We start from the raw sequence: 24,711 nt of genomic DNA, 5'->3' as shown, positions 1-24,711 counted from the left end.
GTAATTACTCTCATGCTCATTATATAATTGTTACCTGGAAGTCAAAAGTCCAAGTGCTTCTAAAGGGTGAGAAAATTTCCATCTCCTCAAAATGGAATGCATTTCTGAAGTAGTTCTTTCATCCCATCCAGGGGCACTGCCCAGGACCAAGGGAAGGGAGCAGTTTTCATTATTGCAGTAGAAGCGATAAAACCATAAGTATCTTCTCTTTTCTTCAGAGAGTCTGCAAAACCAGATTGTAATTTACTAGAAGTTTCTATACTTACAAAGGCTGCCGCAAACACACAGTATAAAATCTTACACTAGTTTTTTAAATTTTAGTTTAGTTTGGAAAGCAAGTCCTTTATCTTCTTGGAACAGTTTGATAAGGGTATTTCATCAGCTTATCTCCCACTAACTTTATTATTTTACAGAAAAAAATAAAAATAAAAGCTTGCTTCAGATCATTCACATTTATTTTTTCCTCCCTGTTATCCTTGCGATTTAAAAAAAAATGATATATTGGTGGGCAAAATCTCTGTCTCCTTGAGAGCAGACAAAATTTATCTGAATCCTGCAACATGTACTACTTAGAAGAGCAATAAGCAACCATTTACTTTCTTTACAAAATAACTTAGACCAGATGAATTCCTTCACCTCAAAGCAAGTTTCACCAGAGTTCAGAAAACTCTTTGGTCTAAATTTCTAAAACAAAGATCTCAATTCATCCTTGGATTCTGGCATTACATTCTCAGAGTTCATTGGGAGTTTTGAGTTAATGCCAGTGAATAGAACTTCCTTAAATGCCCAACTATTTCCTCCTGGAGAGTAGTGCCAAACAGAAGATCTAAATCTGGGACGAGGGCTGTTGACTCACTGACAGCTTATGTTTTGCTCACACTCCGGCAGAAGCATTCCGAGCCAGAGTTCAGCTGCAGAGCAGCATTTCTCCTATGACAACGACGGCTTTTGTACACTGTCTCTTCCAAACTGATACTCTGTTGTTCATCTCACATTAGCTAAAAACTCCCAAGAATGGAAATGAGAAATATTAAGTATTTTAAAAGTCAATATTTCTCTATAACTTCTTTTAAAGGTATCTTCATCTGCACAATGAAGGAATTGGATTATAGGTAATGTCTAAGATATGTTTGGGCTTCTTTCCGGTTTTGTCACTACCTTCTCCAACAGAAAGCCCTCAAAAGAAAAAAAAACCCATAACAAAATTTTACTAAACTACTAAAATTATTTATTTTGTTCTGATTAAATTCCATTTCCCCCCAATATTGAATAATGTTTTTTTTCCCTATTAACTTCTTTAATGAAGCATTATTTACAGAGAAGGAAATGAACAATTCAATACGTGTAGCAGGTAAAAACATAATCCAATTAAGATATAAATAGTTATTTTTTAATGCCACCAGATGCAAACACTGGTATGACTTCTTGCACCCTATGTTAATATTCCTTATTTTAAAACTTTATATAAATGGAATCAGTAAATACTCTCTTATTTATGGCTTTTTTCACTTAGTAGTTTTGGAAAGGATCTAATGTTGAGAATATTAGTGTATTTTTGAAACAATCATACTTAAATGAAGAGCTATAGGATGAGATGATTCACTTATATGAAGAACTGGGGAAGGAGTATTTCTGGTAGTGGGAAAAGCAAGTAAAAAAGGTCTTGATAGGGAGAGGAACTAGCACATTTGAAATATATGAGAGAGACTAATGTCATTGGCTTGAAGTGAATGAGAAAAGGAGCAATACAAGTTGAAATTAGAAAGCAGGGCAGTAACAAGATTATCTAAACAGAACTTGATCACACTCAATATCTCAGCTTTGAATGGCCCAAATTTATTCTTCCCCCAGAAAATGACTCTATCTTCTGCCTTATTGATCAATTAAAAAATGTGTATTCTCTATCTTCTGCCTTATTGATCAATTAAAAAATGTGTATTCTCCATTGAGTTAATTCATTCCTCAGTTTCTCAATGGGCTTCCAAAGTATGCCTCTCAAATCTAGCCATTTCTCCCAATGTCCACTGCGATCCCTTTAGTTACAGCCAGTTACTTCAATGTCCACTGCGATCCCTTTAGTTACAGCCACTATAATCTCTTATCTAAAATGTCACCCTAACCTTCCTGCTGTACTGCTTGCTTCCACTCTTACTTTCTTGCCAATCCATTCTTCAACTTGTGGTCAAAGGAATTACTCAAAAAGATTATTCAGGTCACATGACTCCCTTGTTCAAAACCGTTGAATTATTTCTCATTCTTAGGAAAAAATGCCTTATGTTCTATATCTTATCTATATATTACAGTAGATTTGTAAAGAATTACCTTCTTAGTTCTACGTTTTTGGCATGTCATTGATGAACATAGTTGTAGCTTAGATATTGTTGAGAGGTAAGTACAAAGTCCATAATTCTCCCTCTGTCTCTCTTTTTTTAATCCTCACCCAAGGATATCTTTTCATTTATTTTTTTAGAGAGAGTGGAAGAGAAAGGGAAAGACAGAGATAAATATCAATGTGAGGGAAACTCATTGATTGGTTGCCTTCTGCATGTGCCCTGACCATGGCCAGGGCCGAGGAGGAACCTGCAACAGAAGTACATGCCCTGGATCGGAATGGAACCCAGGATTCTTCAGTCTGCAGGCTCTATCCACTGAGCCAAACCAGCTAGGGCCATAATTCTCTTATAGTTCTTCCTGGGGTTTGGTTTTATTCAGAGAATTAATGTTTGACAAAATCAAAGCACTCTTTAGTGAACAATTTAGTGCTATTAAAACATCGTTTATTTCTGTACTTTTAAAATCTGCTAAGATAATTAAATTTTGCTTTTTCCTGTTTACTAAAACAACTTTATATCCACTTTGATGATGGTTAAGCAATGGTTTATCCCTGTTAAATGCTTATATATATTTAATCACTCTCTGCTTTGTTGTTTGAACTGAATGATTTCCAACCTTTTTATTTTCCTTTGACTAAAGTTAAAGTTGCTTAATACTGCAGGAAAAAGAAACTTTAAAAAGCATACAAATTACTAATTTAGCTCTTAACATTAATTGATTATCCCACAAGTATGACTTTAGTAAATGAAAGAAGTTATGTGGGAGGGAAGGTTCACTCTTTATAAAGTTATGAACACTTTCATATGACTGATGGTCTCATGAATAGCAGGCAACATTTACTCACAAGACCTGGGTCACTTACAGTAAGGGAGACTGTTTCTGTGAAAGTCTGGCAATATGTTTTAAACACTCTTTCGGTGGTTCTTCAAGATTACTTCTACTGTCTTCAACATCAAGTTTCACATACTCCCACTCTGTAGCTGGAAAGTCAATCTGAAATAAAGAAATGGTTGCCATGTACTGAAAACCTCAAAAATGCCTTATTAATTTAATAAACTCCATCGTAGATTTGTAGAAACTAAAGGAAAACTCCTATATTGTCTGTACCATTTATTACTTAAAAATAAGTTTTAAAAGAATCATTAGGGTTTAACTTGGTATTTAAATAGATATGGTATTTAGAAAATCCTCAATTATGTATATAATAGGCATAAATTAGTAATCTGTAATATTGTATCAGGAAAATGAGAAAAAATAATAACAATATGTAAACTTTTCATAAAATTAAATGATTATAGCCTTTCTACATTTAAGAATTAAAACGTCTTTCTATTATTAAATGATGAAAATGATAGATGGTAATTACACTTTTTTTACATAATCACTTAGAAAAATAGAGTTACTCTATGTTCATTTCTACTTCATAAAAGTCTGTGAACCATTATGTAGGCATGAGAGTGAAATCTTCTCTGGTAAAGACCAGTTTTGCAAGCACAGAAGCAATGGAGTATTTTGGATCAGTGTGGGGTATGCTGTCTTTGAAGGTGGGAGTTTTGCTAGGGATGTGGCTCTATTTGTGTGAAGCTTGTGGTATGAAGGAATCTGAATCAGAGCTCCAGACTCAGAAATAAACTTGCATAGATACTGTCAATAAAACTTTAGAAATGAATGAGACCCAGCCATTCCATTGCTAGGTATATATTCAAGATAAATAAAAACTCACATCCACATACAAACTTGTACATGAATGTTTAAAGCTCTATAATTTATAGCCAAAAGGTGAAAATAACCTAAGTGCACATTGACTAATAAATGATAAAGTATAGTATATCTATACAATGTAATATAATTCAATAATAAAAAGAAATGAGTACTGATGCTACAACATGGATGAATTTTGAAGCATTATGCTAAGTGAAAAAAAGCCAGTCATAAAAGGTCACATTTTTATAATTCTATTTATATAAAATGTACAGAATAGGTGAATTTATAGAGACAGAAAGTAGATTAGTAGGTTTTAGAGTTGAAAACAAACGGATGAATAGAAGAAGGTGATAGCTAAAGGTTATGAGATTTCCTTTTGAAGTGATAAAAATAAAATTGATGGTAGTGATAATTGTACATATCTGTAAAAATGTTAAAAGCCACTGAATTGCACACTTTAAATGCAATTGTATGGTACATCAATTATATCTCAATATAGCTTTTTAAGAAATTCTGCCAGGTAGACTATATATACTAAGAATAGCAAAGAGTAGCAGATGGAACCCTTGAAAACTGTCAACAGTGAGGACTAGCAGGAGAAGGTAGCTGAGAAGGAGACAGACAAAGGATAACCAGAGAGAAGTATGAGGAGAAACAGAGAGCAGTAACACCAAAGACCAAGGAAAAAAGTGTTCTGTAATGGGGAAGAAATAGACAGGGCCAAAATTATAGAGAGGGCTAGTATGAAGAGGACTATTGAATTTGGCAACTAGGAATTAGCATGCTACCTGACAACAGTTAAAGGTAGTGAGGACATATAAGCAGAATATAATAAATGAGACATGAATGGGGAGGTGAGGAAGTAGAAAAACAGAGAATAGAATAAGAGCAACATTAACTCTTAGTTCTTAAATTGTGATAGAGCCACTCTACTAGATTGTATAAGGGAAGAGACAGGAAATCAAGGGAGACTCAGGACGGTGAAATCATGCAATAATTTGTCACCATTTCTGAACACAGATCTACTTCATTTTATCCACTGCTTCCAGTTAGCAAATCAACCACAGAACACTCCAACAATGATCGACTGGAAGGAATCAGGTTCTGTGACATCATGTCTCTTATCATACTGGGTTGGCTACAGTGTGGCAATAACTACTCACATGATAAAGACAATAAAAAAAGTATAGACTTGAAAGAACTTGGAAAGGCATAGGATAATCCTTTATTTGTACAGAGGAGAAAATTGAAGGTGAGGTGACTTCACAGCCATAAAATTTTCTGTTAAAGAGCTAAGTCTAGAATGCACGTTTCCTAACTCTTAGTCTGATGTCTTTTTCTGAGACTCACACTGACTCCTTAACACAAACACTAATTGCAGAACTTCTAATTTCCTCATCATCTCATAATATTTAGGTTGAAAATTCTGCTCTAAATTTAGCTGTATGTAATTAGAGTGATACTGGTTATTAAGGGTTTTAACTTTAATACCTTAATAACTCTCATTTTATTTTGTATATTTCATCACCAATTAAGAATATTCTGAGAAGTTTCCCTTTATGTCTGTACATGAAATTATTTTGTAAAAATCAAATAATCTAACTTTTTTTGCATACCATGGAATATTTACATGCCGTCCCCCACCCTTTTGTAAGACAAAGTTGGTGTGATTCCAGGTGTCTACTTGGAAATCTATGTTGCTGTTAAATACTTGAAATTTCTCTTCAGATTCCACTTACCAGGACCTGTGTCCCTAAGCAGTTTCCCCCTCATTTGAGAAGAATCAAGAACAGTCTCCCTTACTTCTTTTCCACTGCTGCCAGTACAGATCCCTGTAATCACGAATTTATATCCAAAAAGCTCTGGCAATGAACAGAGTTGGAAGATTTTGGTTGAGCTGAGGTGGTGTGTGTCTGGCAAGAAATAGTCTGATAAAAAATGTATTAATCCTCTGAAAGAAAGGTAGTTGTGCTGTTACAATGGAACACCTGCTAATCAGTAAGCCATCATTTGTTGAGTGTCTGTGATTGTGCTAAGATCGAACCTGAACAGCTACTCTTTATTATCACTGTGTCCACAGCTTAGAAGTGGATCGTTGGCTACCATCTGGTGGGGACTTCATCCCTCCTTCAGAGTGGAAGCCATCTTTCTATTAGTATTACTTTCATTTTTCCATTTTTAGCGTCTTGTTGTTCATCTTGCTAAACCTTATATCTCACACCCCTTACCCCCAAACCTTGAAACTAAAAAGCCTAGAGACTCCACTAGTTTCCTCTAGGAGCAATGATCTCCACCTGAGGGCAATTTTATTCTCAGAGGGTATTTGACAGTACCTGAAGGCATACTTGATTCTCAGAACTGGGGAGGTGCTACTGCCATCTAGTGGGTAGAAGACAAAGATGCTGCTAAATATCCTACAGTGCACAGAACAAAGAATTATCTGAAACAAAATGTCAATAGTGCAGAAGTTGAAAAATCATTTTCTAGACTATCCTGCCAAGAAAGCAGTTCCAGTTTTTCCTAAAGAGAATAAGAGTCTATATTCCCCACATTTTCAATGTATGGGAGTGGCCATGCTTCAGGTGTCTGACAAATATGATTACTTGCAATCATGAACTAATAGGGAGTTCTCAGCAGTAAGAACCAAAGCCTGAAATCATTCATCACCTTTCATTCATGATCACAAAAAGTAGAAAGGCTTTAAGAAAAAAGAAAGTGCAGTATAATGGATGGATTTTGTTGCAGTTTCTCCCCCACTACTCAGCTAATTGCTAGTCATTTTGGAAATGTACAATGACAAGATTTTAAGGAACATGACACAATGCAGAGGCAGGTGTGAATAAGGTACCAAACTAATATTATATACCAATGACTTCTTTCAGACAATGGAAAAAATAAATGCTCATAATGAGTATACTAATGGCAGCATTCCTTCCCTCTCCTTCATGATCCTGTTGGATGGAGAATGGCTTGAAATTGCTATTATATAAGCTGGGAGAAAAAGATTTTGAGAATACTAAATATAAAATAAAAGCTGTAGAGATTTTAAAAATCCCAGTGGCTGGAGGAAGAGAAGACTATAACATTGTGTGATCCTAAAAGAGAATTGTTTCTGTAATTGACAATAAGCTACTGATCAACCAATACTTGCCTTGTGTACTTTAATCTCATAGCCTGGCACTTACCTGCAGGATCACTGGGGATGGCTGGCTTATATCCCACACTCCTGGAGCTATTATTTCTATGGGAGGCTCACTGTGTAATGTCATGCTGAATAGCACAGACCCAAGAATGATTTTGCTGCAAGAGAAAACACATACTGACAGGAGTCACTTGATGAGGGAAACTATTGTTATCTATAAATGTTTTCTTTTGAAATAGAAACATAATCAGCTGGCTTCATTTAGTAGCAGGAAGAGAAATACAATATTCCATAATCCTACATATTAATTAATAGTTCATTTCTAATACCCCCACACACACGGCTATGTTTATAAGCTATCTAGATTTATTTTCCACATGACAAAGTTGTTTTCACAATGGTTAACTCTTGAGAACATTTTTTTTGCCCCACAGAATGACTAAATTCCCTGGGAATCCATAAAGATATGGCTCTAAATGTATAGAAAGAAAATACTTAAATTAACGTATGATCTGAAGAATCAAAATAGTGGGACTTCACAGGAGTACTTCTTTATGCATGAATAAGAAAAAATATTCATATTCTGAATCTTTGAGAAGATGTTGTAAATTACCATAGTAAATGAGAATGCATACAGGAAAGACTTTAAACAGGAAGAATTCATAGAAGGTTTTAACAACTTCAGTAACATCCAAATCCACAGAGATCCTTAAAGGAATTAAAAAGGAAACTATACCTGGCTGTATATATAAATTCAATTATTGGTAAGCTGTTCCAATGATCACTGAGAACAGCTTTTGATTTTAAAATATCAAATTAAATGTAAAACTGAAAGGCAATACAATTAAAGTTTATGAAGAACTTTAAGGCATCAGCAGAGTCTTTTTGAAAACAGCATAGACTTCCATCATGCCATTTAACGAACACTATGTGAAATAGGATGAAAACTCCAGCAAATAAAGTTTTCTTTAGACCTTTAGATTTCTGAGGCCTGCTTTCTTTATTTTCTATATCTGGAGATATTTTTTAAAAGTATCTGCTTAGGGGAGTATAATTTATAAACATTATTGTGCAGATATTTTTAAATAACCCAAGAATATTCTTCTAGTAGAACAAACTTTGAGTATTTATCCTTTTGTTTCATCCCTCCCTCATCTTGAGAAAGATTTTTTTTTGTATAACATTACCAGGGAGCCAGCATTCGCAAACTAAAATTTAGCTTAATGAGGTAGAAATAAAAAATATATTAATGTGATTTCACTTCTGCCTTTCTTAAGTTATAACCTTCTCCAAAATGGTCCCAAAGTACCCATCTGCTTGGAAAAAGTTTGGATTAGCTCCAGGCAGGATGAGAAAGGAAGAAGGAGAAGGTTAGATGTTAATGTTCTCCACAGCATTTATAGAAAATACTTGTGTCCACAGTAAAGGGTTAACAGGAATGAGGGAGGAAGGATGTGGTATATACGATGGAGAATGTGGTACAGAAAAGGCCACTACTTTCTGGCAACTCAGAATGGTGGGAAACAGAAGACAAAGAGGGAACAGAGTGAGTGTGGCAGACAGACACAGATGCTCCAATTTTTCCCCTCTTCTGGAAGGCAGATGGGGAGGAGTGTTAGATAAGGGAATACAGGATAATGCTGAAGGCAGGGTGGGGCGGGCTCTAGGAAAAGCTAAATATACCTGAGGGAGGGGCTTTCCAAAAGGGGGCGGTCATACAGCGGGGACAAGGGACCTTTGTGCTAAGAGTGGGGATAAGATGAGGTCAAATAGGAGTCACAGGTAACCTCAGAGGGGTCTATGGTGCCTGTAAGAGCCCCCCTCACCCAGGGAGTGTCAGTAAGCCCTGGTCAGGCTGGGAGGGCACCTGTCACTAGTTCCCCTAGCTGTAAGGAGTAGCCACAGCTTCAAAAGTGCCTTTGATTTGGATATCAGAGGTCAAATCACCAGGCCAAAGAATCTGTTTCTTTTCTGATCCTGTGTCTCCAGATACCCTCTTAGGAAGAGGCAGTGTGTCAGGAGGACATCGGAATGACTAAGCATTATTTTTTCAAAAGCAACTGTGCACTTCTAAAAGGACCATTTAAATTACTGAAATGACTAATTTTTGGTCATCAGTGGAAGGTTTTCCCTCTTCATTAATTATAAGGTAGGAGGTCATGAGGGAAAGTGTGATATATTAGTGGCATTTTTCTTTGCATCTAAGATGTATAATGAGTTATATTTATGGCCTTGCTATACTTATATGCCTTGGCCATGTTTCACTCTGAAAAACAGAGTGATCTAAGCTGATTTCTACAGAGGATGAGGTGACTCGAGAATAAATGTCAGTGTCTGTCATTTGTCTCCTTGGATGGGGTCTGTATCAGTAGTCACCACGGCCTTCATTCTGAGGCATATGGGGGAGAATGAAGTCAGAACACTTGATTTAAGTATATGTATGAGGAGATGTATCAAGCAAAAAAGGCATAGGGAGAATTGACTTCTAGCTGTCCAACTGAGGCAGATACACTTTGAGTCAATTCAAGGAGGAAAGGATGCCTGGCACCATTCGCTGGGCTCTCTGTGTGCTTGATAGTAGCTAACTTACTTTCTGATAATGGACTGCACCTAAAAATCTTTTGAGATATTGTAAGCATGGTGGAGAGAATAAATTTCCATAGAGTTCTGGAAATAGAAAATGTGAGGAGGAGGAAGATGATTAGTGGAATTAAGAGGGGAAGAGTGTTGGTGGTCTCCCAGGAGACTGTTCATTCAGGGCTAAGTATCTCTGAACTGAAGAATTTACCACAATCTAGAAATGCTAAGCAACTATTACACTATTTGTTTTGCATTTAAGTAGAAAAGTAGCTCTTAACAATTGTTGAGGTGTGAATAATACTTTCTTATAGCAGTGAGGAGGCATTGTGAATACAGCATAGATGCAATAGAAGTTCTGTTTGAAACGGGAGGATTGCAAAGCTTCTATGGCAGTGGTTCTCAACCTTCCTAATGCCGCGACCCTTTAATACAGTTCCTCATGTGGTGACCCCCAATTTCATTGTTACAAGTTGAACATAATTAAAGCATAGTGATTAATCACAAAAACAATATGTAATTATATGTGTGTTTTCCGATGGTCTTAGGAGACCCCTGTGAAAGAGTCATTTGAGCCCCAAAGGGGTCACGACCCACAGGTTGAGAACCACTGTTCTATGGGCAAAATTTAACTTTTGTACTTGTGACATATTTTTTATAGGCTTGAAGGTGAGTTTATGTGCTTGAAAATGTCAATGTTTATATTTATTTGTAGACATTCTTGGTGCACCCATAACTGATATTTCTGCATTTAGTCACCATTGGTTCTTCTGAAACCCACGTCTTAGAACCACAGAGAGAGGAAGCTTTTAATTCTGCATATTTTCAGGTCTTGTGTATGTTAAAAAAAAATAAAGACATAAGTGCTCATTACAATTCCACACAGCTAGATATGGGTAATTCAAAATGTAATAAATGGCAGATTCACTACCAAACATTTACAGGCAAAGGCATTCAGTGAAAAATGGCCTATTTGCTATGATCTGGAAATATCTGTATCTGATGAATTGGGTTAGAATCTCTGTAACTTGTAGCAATGAGCTCAGTGGGAGTCGTGGAATCTCCCAATTGCCCCAATAATAGATTTCTGATGTCTTATGAAGATCTGGACTTCTTTAAATTGTTCAACAAGGGAGAGAGGCAGATTTTTCTGATTTTCATAAGATATGGTCTTTTGGAAATACAGTTACAAGTGCTTATTCAAGTTGTGTTTGCTGATGTGATGTCTCATCATCCATAATCTGACACTTTTCCTCAAGAAAACACCACCTACTATCAGTCCCAAATGGCATTACTTAAAGATGACCATCGTCTATGATCACTTACATATAAGTGACTTATGACAAAGTGACTTATGACAAAGCAACATGGAGTCAGTATTTTTACTATTATGACTATTTAGAAAAAGATCTTGAAGATTAGTTTGAAACACAGTAATGTCTTAAACATTCTTATATATTTAACATGTATTGATTGCCTATCATGTGCAAAGTAGTGTGGTGGGTGATTAAGGGAATCAAATAGATTGAATTTTTTTCAGTGAATAACTGGAAATGTTATTCCACAAACATGCTAGATCTTACAAGCACTGCAGTTGAAACTTTAAAGAAATTCACTCTTGAAAAGAAAGGGCATGTGCATAGCTCCTTCTAGTAAGAAAGTAATGAAAGCTCTAACCCACAAATCAGATTTTTGAAATATTTGCTAACAGCAGTAGGTGTTATTTTAGGACAAAACTGTTTTTTTGCAGACTTCCTGAAATTTTATTTCCACTCTAAATCTCATGTAGGAATTGATTTTTTCTCAATTCAATTTAGTAAACAAATCTCTAATGATTGCTTATTCATGAGGTACTATATTAGGTGATAGATGTTACAAAGATAAATCTATTCCCTTTCCTCAAGAAACATATAAGTAGAAATAGGCTATAGCATCAAAACAAATACTGGAGCAGGACACACACACACACACACACACACACACACACACCAGGTCAGAACTAATCCAAAAAAGGCAATTTTAAAGATTTATGATGATTGTTCTGATAATAACTTATTTATATTGACTAAACATGGGAACTAAAAACTAATGAAGAATTTTCTTAAAATATTTATATTACCAAATATTTTTAAAGCAATAGGGGCAGAAAAATTCTTTATAACACTATTAAAATAATAAAACAATTATTAATTTTTCAATTTGATTTTAAAGCAAATCTTGCCATGTAAAAAATAACTAAGCTGATTTATTTAAAACATTTTCCCTTAATGGTACAGAGAATCATGTAATTAACTATCAAATATCCAAAGTATTATTAGTTCTAAATAGCTATGGTTAAATCATCAGGCAATTTGCAACGGCCATTAGCTCCAATAGAATATCTGAGCTCATAGTTGGCTTACTTTTCTGAAAATATCATTATAAAGTTGCAAATATTTCTTCTTGGCAATAAAAGGTCAGTAAACCAGTGAGTTACATTGTGTAATTTTACTTCATCCAGAATTCCTTGATCTACATTGTTTCTATATGATAGAATTTAGCTAAATAATTTCGAAGTACTAAATGCAGAGAAATTGGCTGGTTAGAGAAGGAAAAGCAATTGTAACAGGTCCTGCCAGTAACTTTTCACTGTGAATGCTCTAGTGGACAAGTTGAACATGAAACCTGCATTCAAACCCATTTCTACACTTTTTTCCACTCCCACTTTCAATAATCATTATTTATGCTGAGCTACCTCAATTTTAGGATAAAATTTTCTCTTGATTTTTTTCTCATTATGCTACATACTGCAAAATATTTAGTTTCAAGGAGGCTTTTTTATTGGGATGGGAGCTGTGTTAATTACACATTATATACTTACTCTTTTGGAAACAATGGAAGAGAAGTCCAGGCCAATATCTCTGCATTGTTGGTGGCACAGTTAATCCCAAACAGTTTTATAGTGAGCATGGATTCCTTTGGAAGTGATTTTATTTCAAGAGGAAAAGTGATCCTTAAAATAAATTTAAAAAGTAGATTATCAATTACAATGCTATTTTATTAAATATTTGAACATTTGTGTTTAATATTGTAAAAATGAAAATATAGCAGAAATACATAGAGTAATGAGATTGTTTACTCAGTGAGGATTGCTAAAATTATAATTTTTATATGTAAGGTTTTTGTTTTTTTAATTATGATAACTTGAGTATTTATCCTTTGCATGCACAGAAGAATGGTTAACATTGTCTTAGAGAATGAGGGGATAATCAAAATGGCTAAATTGGCCATAATCAGATGGAGATTTAGAAAAGAATATTCTAAGAAGAGAAAAGTACATGGACAAAGGTATATATATATATATAAGTGTAGCTGATAAGTAATGAGTGGCTCTCTGTGGCTAGAACAAGAGATGTGATCAAGCTGTGGAAAAGTTATGGATTATGCAATTAGTAAATAGGTGGTTGCCAGAATGCTTAAGAATTGTGTATTCCAGTTTTTTCAAGTTTTTTTCCTAATGACAAAAGGAAATATTTCAATGAGAGATTAAAAGTATAGAAAGTTGATAATAATTTTAAATATGAACTATTCTGAGTTACTATGAGGACCTAGAATTTTGGAGGTTGATTGTTGGAATACAATTTCTAGGTATGTCAAGGTGAAATAGCTCCAAATTCAGACCATAGATGAATTGTAGATACAGGCAAAAATAATGAATAAAAAAAACCCTCTTAAATTTGGGTATTGAAGCCATCAAGGTATATAAGGGAATGTATAGAAGGTTATACTGTGAGACTAGGGAGGATTAACCTGGGTAACATAAGTATCTAAGAAGAGCTTTAGACAATAAGCTAAGAGTGTGATCTGTGGTCAGGGAGAAGGGTATCTTTCTTTCCTTTCTGGAGTCATCCTGGTTATATAGAAACTAGAGGTCCAGTGCACGGATTCATGCACCAGTGGGGTTCCTCAGCCGGGCCTGCAGGGATCAGGCCAAAACTGACTCTCTGCATCCCCCGAGGGGTCCTGGATTGTGAGAGGGCAGTTCTTGGGTGACACACTCCGGAATTGGGCTCCCTCCTCTCTGGTTCTGGGTGTATCACCCGAGAACCACAACTGCTAATTCACTGCAGAATCAGCAGCTCCCGCATTGAGCGTCTGCCCCCTGGTGGTCAGTGCACATCATAGCTACTGGACAGAGTGTCTTCCCCCTTGTGGTCATTGTGCATCATAGCTACCGGTCAGATGGTCAAATGGTTGGATGGTTGCTTAGACTTTTATATGTAAACTAGAGGCCCGGTGCACGAAAATTCGTGCATGGGTACGGTCTCTAGGCCTGGACTGTGATCAGGGCCATCTTCCCTAGCAGCCATAATAGAATGTCAGAGATGAAAAAATATTAGTAAAATGTATATGAAAATCTTCATCCTGTTAGAGTCTAAGGCGCACTGTGGGACCCAGAGTCAAGTCCCGTACACCTGCGGTGCTCAAATTTGTGTGAGACCCAGACCAGCCGGCCCCACCCACAATGGGCGAGATCCAGACCTGGCCGACCCCTCCCTTGTCAAGCACTGCTAGTTGGGAGGACGCAGCCTCAGGTCCCCTGGTAAGCCCCGCCAGGTGGGAGTGGTGCAGCCTCAGGTCCCCTGTCAAGCCCTGCAGGGTGGGGGGTGCAGCCTCAGGTCCCCCAGCCTGGTGCCGGGCCTGGGGCACAGCCTCAGGTCCCCTGACCTGGCGCTGGGGCAGGGGGCATGGCCTGAGGTCCCCTGGCCTGGGATGGGGGGGCACGCTTTGAGGTCCACTGGCCCAGGCCAGGGGGTGTGGTCTCAGGTCCCACAGCCCGGCGCCGGGGCATGGGGTGTGGCTTCAGGTCCCCTGGCCCAGAGCAGGGCGGGGGTCATGGCCTGAGGTACCCCGGCCCAGCACTGGGGCATGGGGTGCGGCCTGAGGTCCCCCAGCCTGGTGCCAGGGTGCAGGGCATGGCCTGAGGTCCCCTGTCAAGCCCTGCTGGGCAGGGGGCACAGCCTGAGGTCCTCCAGCTTGGCGTCGGGGCAGAGGGCGCAGCCTGAGGTTCCCTGTCAAGCCCCGCCAGGTTGGGGACACAGCCTCGGGTCCCTGCTGATTGCTCGTTAAGGCCTGTTAAGGGAACTTGACCTCACTGTGGGTGCAGCCATCTGACCATTACAGTGTGATGGTCAATTTGCATATCCCCTCTTTATTAGATAAGATGACCATAGAGTCAAGATGGTGGCCAGCAGGATGGCAGTGGAGAGAGAGTGTGAGTGAGTGAGGGAGTGTGGGGATGTGTGTGGTATGTGTGTATGTGTGTGTGAGTGAGGGACACTTAGATACTGCAGGACTTTTGGGGGCTCTTTTAGATGGGGAGCCCCTGCTACAGCTGCAAGCACTGCCAGGTGGCTGGCACTGGCACAGAAACCACACCATTTTGAAGGGAAGAGCTGCTGTGACTAGGAGCCCAGCCTCATCACCATCCAGACTGGCCTCAGACACCAACCGGGACCCTACAGTCATGCCGGTCAAAAACCTGTTACCTCAGCTGCAGACCCACAGACAAAGGACTCCAGACTCCTCGGCCTCAGGCTCCTGGGAATCCTAGAGTGTCAACCCCCCCAGTGGCCCACTGCTGGGGCACAGGCCTCATGTGTCCTGGCATTTGGGCTCCCTGATGACTTTCAGGGTGTGCTCTTCTCCCACTGACTCACCACTTTGGCTAGGGGTCTAGCACGTCCCAGCACCTGGACTCTTCGGTGACAGCAAAAATGGGAAGACAAAGAAACAACCCCCAAAGGAAAGAAAAGGAAGAAGCACCAGAAAATTAAGGAGCTTTGCAGACAAAAAAAGGGTAAGGGAGTTTATCACTATCAAGCCAGCAATGCAAGAAATACTAAAGGGACTGTTGGACTGTTGTAAAAAGAAGAAATAGAAAGGGAAGAAGGGACACAGGCATAAAGAATAAAAATGGCTACAAACAAATATCTATCAATAATCTTAAACGTAAGTGGACAAAATGCTCCAATCAAAAGACATAGAGTGGCTGAATGGATAAGAAAACATGACCCATAAATATGCTGTCTACAAGAGGCCCACCTCAGAACAAGGGACTCACACAGACTGAAAGTGAAGGGATGGAAAAATATTTTACAGGCAAATGGAAATAAAAGAAAAGCTGGGGTAGCAATACTTATATCGGACAAAATAGACCTCAAAGTGAAGGCTATAACAAGAGACAAGGAAGGCCACTTTATAATACTAAAGGAATTGATACAACAAGAAGATATAACTCTGGTAAACATATACACACAATGCAGGAGCACCCAAATACCTAGAAAAATTCTAGAAAATATCAAGGGAGAGATTGACAGCAATACAATAATTATAGGGGACTTTAATACCCTATTTACATCACTGGATAAATCCTCTAGACAAAAAATCAGCAAAAAAAATAGCAATCCTAAATGATTCACTAGATCAGATGGACTTAATTGACATCTTCAGAACATTTCACCCCTAAGTTACAGAATATACATTCTTCTCAAGTACACATGTGACATTTTCAAAGATAGACCACATATTGGGGCACAAAGTGTCTTCAAATTCAAGAAGATTGAAATCATATCAAGCATCTTCTTAGATCACAATGGCATAATATTAGAAATCAACTACAATAAAAATAAAAAATTCAAACACTTGGAGGCTAAATAACATGTTGTTAGACAATTATTGGGTTACCAAAGAGATCAAAGAAGACATGAAAAAAACATCCTGGAAACAAATGACAATGAAAACAAAACAATCCCCAAAATCTATGGGACATAGTGAAAGCAGTCCTGGGAGGGATGTTCATAGTATTATAGGCCTACCTTAAAAAACAAGAAAAACTGGTAATAAATTATCTAACCCTACAACTTAAAGAATTAGAAAAAGAGCAACAAGAAAAGCCCAGGGAGAGTAGAAGGAAGGAAATAATAAAGATCAGAGCAGAAATAAATGACATAGAGACCAAAAAACAATACAAAAGATCAATGAAACCAAGAGCTGGTTCTTTGAAAGGATAAACAAGATTGATGAACCTCTAGCCAGGCTCACCAAGAAGCAAAGAGAGAGGACCCAAATAAACAAAGTCAGAAATGAAAGAGGCGAAATAAGAACATACCCCGAAGAAATACAAAGGATTGTAAAAAAAATACTATGAACAACTCTAACAAACTGGACAACCTAGAAGAAATGAACATATTTCTAGAAAAATACCATCTTGCAGAACTCAAACAGAAAGAAAAAAAAATCTGAATAGGCCAATAACTATGAAGGAAATTGAAGCAGTAATCAGAAAACTTCCAGTAAACAAAAGCCTGGGGCCAGATGGCTTCACAGGGGAGTTTTACCAAGCATTCAAAGAACTAAAACCTATCCTTTTCAGACTATTCCAAAAAATTCAAGAGGAAGGAACATTTCCAAGCTCTTTCAATGAAGCCAGAATTACCCTAAGCCCAAAACCAGATAAAGACACTAAAAAGAAAGAGAATTACAGGTCAATATCTCTAATGAACATAGATGCTAAAGTCTTCAACAAAATCCTAGCAAATCAGATCCAGCATTACACTAGTAAGATCATACACCATGATCAAGTGGGATTTATTCCAGGGATGCAAGGATGGTACAATATCCACAAATTAATAAACATGATACATCACATAAACAAATTGAGAGATAGAAATCACATAGTCATATCAATTAATGCAATATGGTATTTGACAAAATTTAACACCCTTTCTTGATAAAAACCCTCAGCAAAGTGGGAATAAAAGGATCCTACCTCAACATAATAAAAGCTTTATATGACAAACCTATAGCCAACATCATACTCAATGGGCAAAAACTAAACCCATTTCACCTAAGAACAGGAATAAGACAGGGATGCCCCTCTTACCACTCCTGTTCGACACAGTACTGGAAGTGCTAGCCATAGCAATTAGACAAGAAGAAGAAATAAAAGGCATCCAAATTGGAAAAGAAAAAGTAAAACTGTCATTATTCACAGATGACATGATATTGTACATAGAAAACCTTAAGACTCCATAAAAAAACTACTAGACTTAATAAATGAATTTGGCAATGTAGCAGGATACTAAATTAATACCCAGAAATCTATGGCTCTTTTATACACCAATAATGTACTCACTGAAAGAGAAACAAACAAACAAACAAACAAAACAATCTCTTATACCATTGCACCAAAACAATTAAGATACCTAGGAAAAAACTTAACTAAGGATGTAAAAGACCTGTACTCAGAAAACTACAGGACATTGAAAAAAAGAGATAGACGAAGATATAAACAAGTGGAAGTATATAGCATGTTTATGGATTGGTAGAATCAATTTCAACAAAATGTCCATACTACCCAAAGCAATCTATAGATTTAATGCAATCCCCATTAAAATACTAACAGCATATTTTACCAACATAGAACAAACTCTCCAAAAATTCATATGGAATAATGCCATAGACCAATTCCAGCATGTCACAATTTCAAGAGTTTCATCAAAAGGTTGATGAGACTTGGGGACTCAACAGGGTTGAGTCACACATGTAGTCACCTGTTGGGAATGGCTAAAGGCATTTCCCCAAACCTGAATAGTAAACTGATTGTGGCTGCCAGACAGTTAAAGGGCATCTTAATCTACATGTTATTGCCTCCTACTGGTGAAACACCTGAACAGCCGTAGGCTATTCCCCAAACTGACAATGCTTCTGTACCCTTTGAAACCTTACCCTTTGAATTGTATTATCTCCACCTTGCCTTAGGACAAATTGTGTTAATAAAAGCAAGGGTCCTAGACAAGGAGGGAGTCTTCAGTTCCTTTAGCTGAAGGTCCTCTGACCCCCAATGCCTTTCAAAATTATATCTCATCTCCGGATTCTTTATTAGTCTCTTTAATCTACGCATCAGCCCCTTTTCCAGATTCCTGAACCCTTCTTGATGCTGGGACATGAATCCTGGCAGAATAAAAAAGACCCCAAATAGCTGCAGCAGTCTTAAGAAAAAAGAACAAAGTTGGAGGGATCACAATACCAGATAACAAGCTATATTACAAAGCCACTGTTTTCAAAACTGCCTGGTACTGGCACAAGCCCAGACATACAGACCAATAGAACAGAACAGAGAATCCAGAAATCAACCCAAGCCATTATGCTCAATTAATATTTGACAAAGGAGGCAAGGGCATGCAATGGAGTCAAGACAGTCTATTCAATAAATGGTGTTGGGATAATTGGACAGAGACATGCAAAATAATGAAACTAGACCACCAATTTACACCATACACAAAAATAAACTCAAAATGGATAAAGGACTTAAACGTAAGATGGTAAACCATAAAAATCTTAGAAGAATCTAAGCAAACAGCAAAATAGCAGACATATGTCGTAGCAATATCTTTACTGATACAGCTCCTAGGGCAATGGAAACTCAGGAAAAAATAAACAAATGGGACTACATAAAAATAAAAAGCTTCTGCACAGCAAAAGAAACCATCAACAAAACAACTGCATGGGAGGACATATTTGCCAATGTTATCTCTGATAAGGGCCTAACCTCTAAAATTTATAGGGAACTCATACATCTTAACAAAAGGAAAATAAACAATACAATAAAAAAATGGGCAAAAGACTTAATAGACACTCTTCCATTAGATATACATAAGGCCAAGAGACATATGCTCAAAGTCACTAATCATCTGAGAAATGCAAATCAAAATGACAATGAGATACCATCTCACACCTGTCAGAATGGCTATCATCAACAAATCAACAAATTACAAGTGCTGGTGAGGATGTGGAGAAAAAGGAACCCTTCTGCACTGCTGGTGGGAATGCAGACTGGTGCAGCCATTTTGGAAAACAGTGTGGAGTTTCCTCAAAAAATTAAAAATGGAACCCCCATTTGACTCAGTAATCCCACTTCTAGGATATATCCCAAGAAATCAGAAAATACCAATCAGAAAGGACATATATACCCCCTATGTTCATAGCAGCACAATTTACAATAGTTAAGATTTGGAAACAGCCTAAGTGCCCATCAGCAGATGAATGGATTAAAAACCTGTGGCACATCTACACAATGAAATACTACACTGCTGCAAAAAAGAAAGAACTCTTTCCATTCTCAACAGCATGGATGGACATGGAGAGCATTATGCTAAGCCAGTTGGAGAAAGATAAATATCATATGATCTCACTTATTTGTGGAATATAATGGACAACATAAACTGATGAACAAAAATAGATCTAGAGACAGAGAAGCATCAAACAGACCATCAAACTTCAGACAGAATTCAGGGTAGGGTGGGGGTGGGGGGTAAGAGATCAACCGAAGGGCTTGTATGCATGTATATAAAAATAAACAATGGACACATACAGTAGGGGGGTGAGGGCATGTGATGGGTAGTGGGGGTCACTGGGGAGAGGTCAATGGGGGAAAAAAGGAGACATATGTAATGCTATATGTAATACTTTAAACAATGAAGAATTTTAAAAAAAGAATTGAAAATATGAGGGAAAAAAAAGAAATGACCAGGTTCTATGATAAGAGCTTCAAGATAAGTATGGTCTTTAGAGGAGATCTATTTGTGAGACAAAGAGATGAAAGTTATATTTTTCAAAAGACTGAGGTGGGAGAATATGTTTACTAGAAGATGAGAAGGCTAGAGACAAATAGGAAATTTGGAACAGAGATAGGTAGATATGGGGAGACTCATGGAAACAGATTTCCAAGGGATGGAAAGAAGAGAAAAGTGACTGGGAGAGCAAATGAGGCAGCTTAGATTGAGTGATATCTGATGGCATTAGGTATGAGGAATATGAACAAAATCCACCGTCTTTGTATTTCCCAATTGATCTTTGATGTCAACTTGTTTAAGCAATGGGTAATTATTAGAGTACTAGAGGCCTGGTGCATGAAATTCATGCACGGGAGAGGGGTCCCTCAGCCTGGCCTGCACCCTCTCTCAATCCGGGACTGCTGACACCTAACCACTTGCCTGCCTGCCTGATCACCACTAACCACTCTGCCTGCATGCCTCATCGCCCCTAACCCCTCTGCCTGTCAGCCTGATCACCCCTAACCACTTGCCTGCCTAACTGCCTGATTACCCCTAACCACTCTGCCTTCCTGCCTGATTGCCCCTAACTACTCACCTGCCTGCCTGATCACCCCTAACTGCCTCTGCTTCCGTCCCTGCCGTGGTGGCTTCATCTGGAAGGATGTCTGGAAGGATGTCCGGAAGGTTGTTCGGCTGTCCAGTCTAATTAGCATATTATGCTTTTATTATTATAGATTGATGATGACCAAAGCCTATTATCCAATTGGAAATTGCTGATTGAGGTTGGCCCAGCGGAGGCCTTAGGTATTATTAAGCATCTTCTTGCACTAAGAATTGGCTGTCTAATCAGGATACTAGGGAGCAGTCCTTAATCAAAGTGTCAAATAAGACATTGGTAACCCCCTTTTGTGAGTGGTTGGCAGCTTCCAACCTCGGGAATAAGGAGAAATTAATTTAGCCCAGTGACCATGACTGATGGTGAGGAAGTACACATCCCTTTCTCTAAGATGCTATTCCCAGAAATGAAAAGGTCCAGATCTAGGGTGGTAATATAGCAGCAAAGAAGAGAAAAGAGAGAAATAACGATTTTAGAGGTAAAATGGATAATTAATATTTGACTGACAGCATATTAATGGAACAGGACAATGAAGAATTAAAGATGAGTTCTAGGCTTCTAGATTATATTCTAGTGGATGCCTTTAACTGAAATATGTAATTTAGGACATGATGTCATTAAATTAAGAATAAATCTGAGATGTCAATATGTAAACTGTGTGTGGAGAGGATGAGTCAGAGATTTGGATCTGGATATAACTGCATTTAAATAGTGGCTCTGTAACCAATAAGATATTCTTCCTTGAGCAATGAATTTAACCTTTCTAAGCCTTGCTTTTCCTTATCCGTGATATAGAATGAAAATTGCAAAACACTATATGTGGAAAATGGTAGGTTGTATATCAGCATTATATTAATTATTCAATCAGTAGAGTAAATAAATTTTATTATTCAATATTAGTAAAATTTACATTACTAAAAATTACATTGTTACATGTTTAGATCGCTAAAACTAAAAGTATTTTCTTTCATATTCTTTAATAGTCATACTTATTTAAGATAATATCAGCATATTTCTCAGCTTAAGAGAAGCTCTGAAAATCAATACAGGATGTCAATGACCCTGTGAAATGCACAGCAATTTCCTGAATGTTCTCTCTTTTACCTGTAATTGGCTTTCTATTCAGGTTTCATATTTCTGTGTAAGAATGGAAGCTATAAATTGACTATTCTACAGATAATCTAGAATATTCTTTTTTTCCTATTGAGTCTGGCTTCTTCATGTATAACTTCACATTTTAATGAGCTTTTTATATTAAAAATGACAAAAATTCGATAGGTTACAGTGGATAGTTACTGCCAATCTCCATTCTGTCATTTTTTATTAATGAAAATAAATTCTTCTGGGGCAAGAATACATGCTTTCTAAATAGTTATTTATTTCTTGAATACGTATGAATTTTTAAAGCCAGAATAATCTCACATTCACTGGGAAATCTTTTCTTGCAACTTCTACATGGCTATTGAAAAATCAAAGGAATGAACTTTTAGACAAAAAAAGGAAGAAGAATACTTTAAGAGGCAATTCGATAAGTGAAGTCAGATTGCTTCCTTTTATCCAAGCTGCTGGCACCGACCTTGAGTTTTAATCATATATTTTCCTTACTCTACTACTGAAAAATAAGTGAACATTAAATTTTCCTTAAACAATTTTTCTTCTATGAGAGATACTTTTCCTAAAATCCCAGTAAGTTTTTAATAGTGAAATGGGAGATTTAAAAAGTCACATATTTTAGAACTCTCCTTTAATACTGATATATAACAATAGAGCATTGTAAGGACTTTGACTTCTGTCTGAGTGAAACAGGAAGTCAATTCAGGATTTTTAAACATGGTCTGACTTACATTTTAGAAAAGGTCACTTTAGCTGCTATGTGGAAAGGATTATAAAGGTACAAGGGAAGCAGGGAGACCATTATTAGGCTACTGTGGTAATAGAGGGGAGAGATGACGGTGGTCTAGACCAAGGAAAATGATGAGAAGTAATTTCCTGGAAACGTTTTGAGAAGTGAGCCAATAGGATTTCCTGGACACAGTGTCTGAGAGTAGGAGATTGAGGTTAAGGATTTGACCCAAACAACTGGAACTGAAAATGATCACCCACAGTGGCATTCTATGGGTGGACAAAGTTTGAAATGTAAGACGGAGAGTTCAGTCTTATACATGTTGCATGTGTAAATGTGGAGTTTGTGACTGATGCCTGGGTTAGTGATATAAATTTGGAAGTTGTTGGTATATAGATGGCATTTAAAGCCATGTGACTAAGAGCAAATTAAAGGAGTGAGAATAGTAACAACAGGGAAGAGGCTTAAGGGCTAAGACATTAGCACAGTGTCTGGGAGAAGAAAAGAAAATGGAGAATGTATATCTAATGAGGAAGGAAGAAAGCTAAAAGAATGTAGGAGACAGGTGTAGAGCATATTTAAATATGGAGGGTGAGATCAACAGTGACAACTATTCCTAATAGATGGTGTAAGATGAAGACTGAGAAACAAACATTAGATTTAACTATGCAGATCACTGGTGACTCTAATGGGCAGTTTCAGATGAGCAGAGGTGATGAAAGCCTGATTGGAATATGTTTTAGAGCAGAGAAAAAAATTGAAGAAAGTGAATATAGACAACTCTTTGGAAGGGTTTTAATACAAAGCAGAGAAAAAGAATGGGGTGGTGGCTGTTGGAGGGAGAATGAAGTAGAGCAGCAATTTTCAATCAGTGTACCATAAGAATTTTTAAAACATGCAATGCCTGACTCTTTAGTCTGGGGCACTGATCTCTTTTCCTTTAGATAGTCAAATAAAAAAAAATGACAACAACCAACATAACAATAGCTGTACAGTGTGAATGCCCTATCTTGAAGCATACATATATAGGTCATATAATAGAGTTGCATCTTATTGGTTATGTGGCATAATAAGGTTGCATCTGATTGTTTAATTCTTTGTACCAGAAATCCTTATATACATATATAGGCGCCTGATTTTTTAAAAAGTCATTTTGGAGCAAAAAGGGTAGGGAATCACCATTATTACTGTTTTTTGTGAATCAATCAAAAATATATATATATTTATATATATAGTCAAATTGTCAAAAATTGTAATGTATTTTTGGTGTACCACAGAATTTTAGTTTACATGTGCCGGGTGCCATGAGATGAAAAAGGTTGAAAATTTCTGGAGTAGAGTATTTTTAAAATATGTTTTTATTTATTTCAGAGAGAAAGGGAGATTTTATATATATATATATATATATATATATATATATATATATATATATATATATATTAACATCAATGATAAGAGAGAATCATTGATCTGCCACCTCCTGCATGCCCCACACTGGGGATAGAGTCCACAACCTGGACATATGCCCTGACCTGGAATTGAAACATGACTTCCCGATTTATAGGTCTATGCTCAATCACTGGGTCAAGTTGCCAGGTTTGTTTTTAACTTAAGATATGATAACTATTTTAGAATATAAATACTCTGCCTAAGATTTTATATATTGTAAGAAACAGTTTGGGAATCACAGTAAACATTAACTTTGGAGACAGAGTGGGTTGTTATGCCATTTATTGATTGTGGATCTTGGGGCAAGTTAATTAATCTTCATAAACATCAATATGCTGATCTGTAAAATGGAGATGACAATACCTGCTATATATTTTTGTTGTTAAGTTGAGATGAGATGTATATAGTTTGGGGGTTATACTAAAATGATTAAAATATAATAGGTGGT

The 24,711-nt window shown here is 37.1% G+C and overlaps 1 protein-coding gene across 1 annotated transcript in view; it reads right to left on the bottom strand.

Moving 5' to 3' along the window:
- The window catches only part of PIK3C2G (phosphatidylinositol-4-phosphate 3-kinase catalytic subunit type 2 gamma), a 268,815-nt gene that overhangs the window by 166,924 nt on the left and 77,180 nt on the right, over nt 1-24,711 (bottom strand). The window contains exons 13-16 of the mRNA XM_014451731.2: nt 12,618-12,749; nt 7,224-7,338; nt 3,197-3,327; nt 35-223 (exon numbers count right to left, since the gene is read on the bottom strand). Coding sequence (XP_014307217.1) covers nt 35-223; nt 3,197-3,327; nt 7,224-7,338; nt 12,618-12,749 — 567 coding nt within the window. The remainder of the gene's footprint in view (nt 1-34; nt 224-3,196; nt 3,328-7,223; nt 7,339-12,617; nt 12,750-24,711) is intronic.

The sequence above is a fragment of the Myotis lucifugus genome, unplaced genomic scaffold, assembly GCF_000147115.1.
Source record: "Myotis lucifugus unplaced genomic scaffold, Myoluc2.0 scaffold_10, whole genome shotgun sequence".
Taxonomy (NCBI): Eukaryota; Metazoa; Chordata; class Mammalia; order Chiroptera; family Vespertilionidae; genus Myotis; species Myotis lucifugus.
This window is presented reverse-complemented; position numbering and strand designations above follow the sequence as displayed.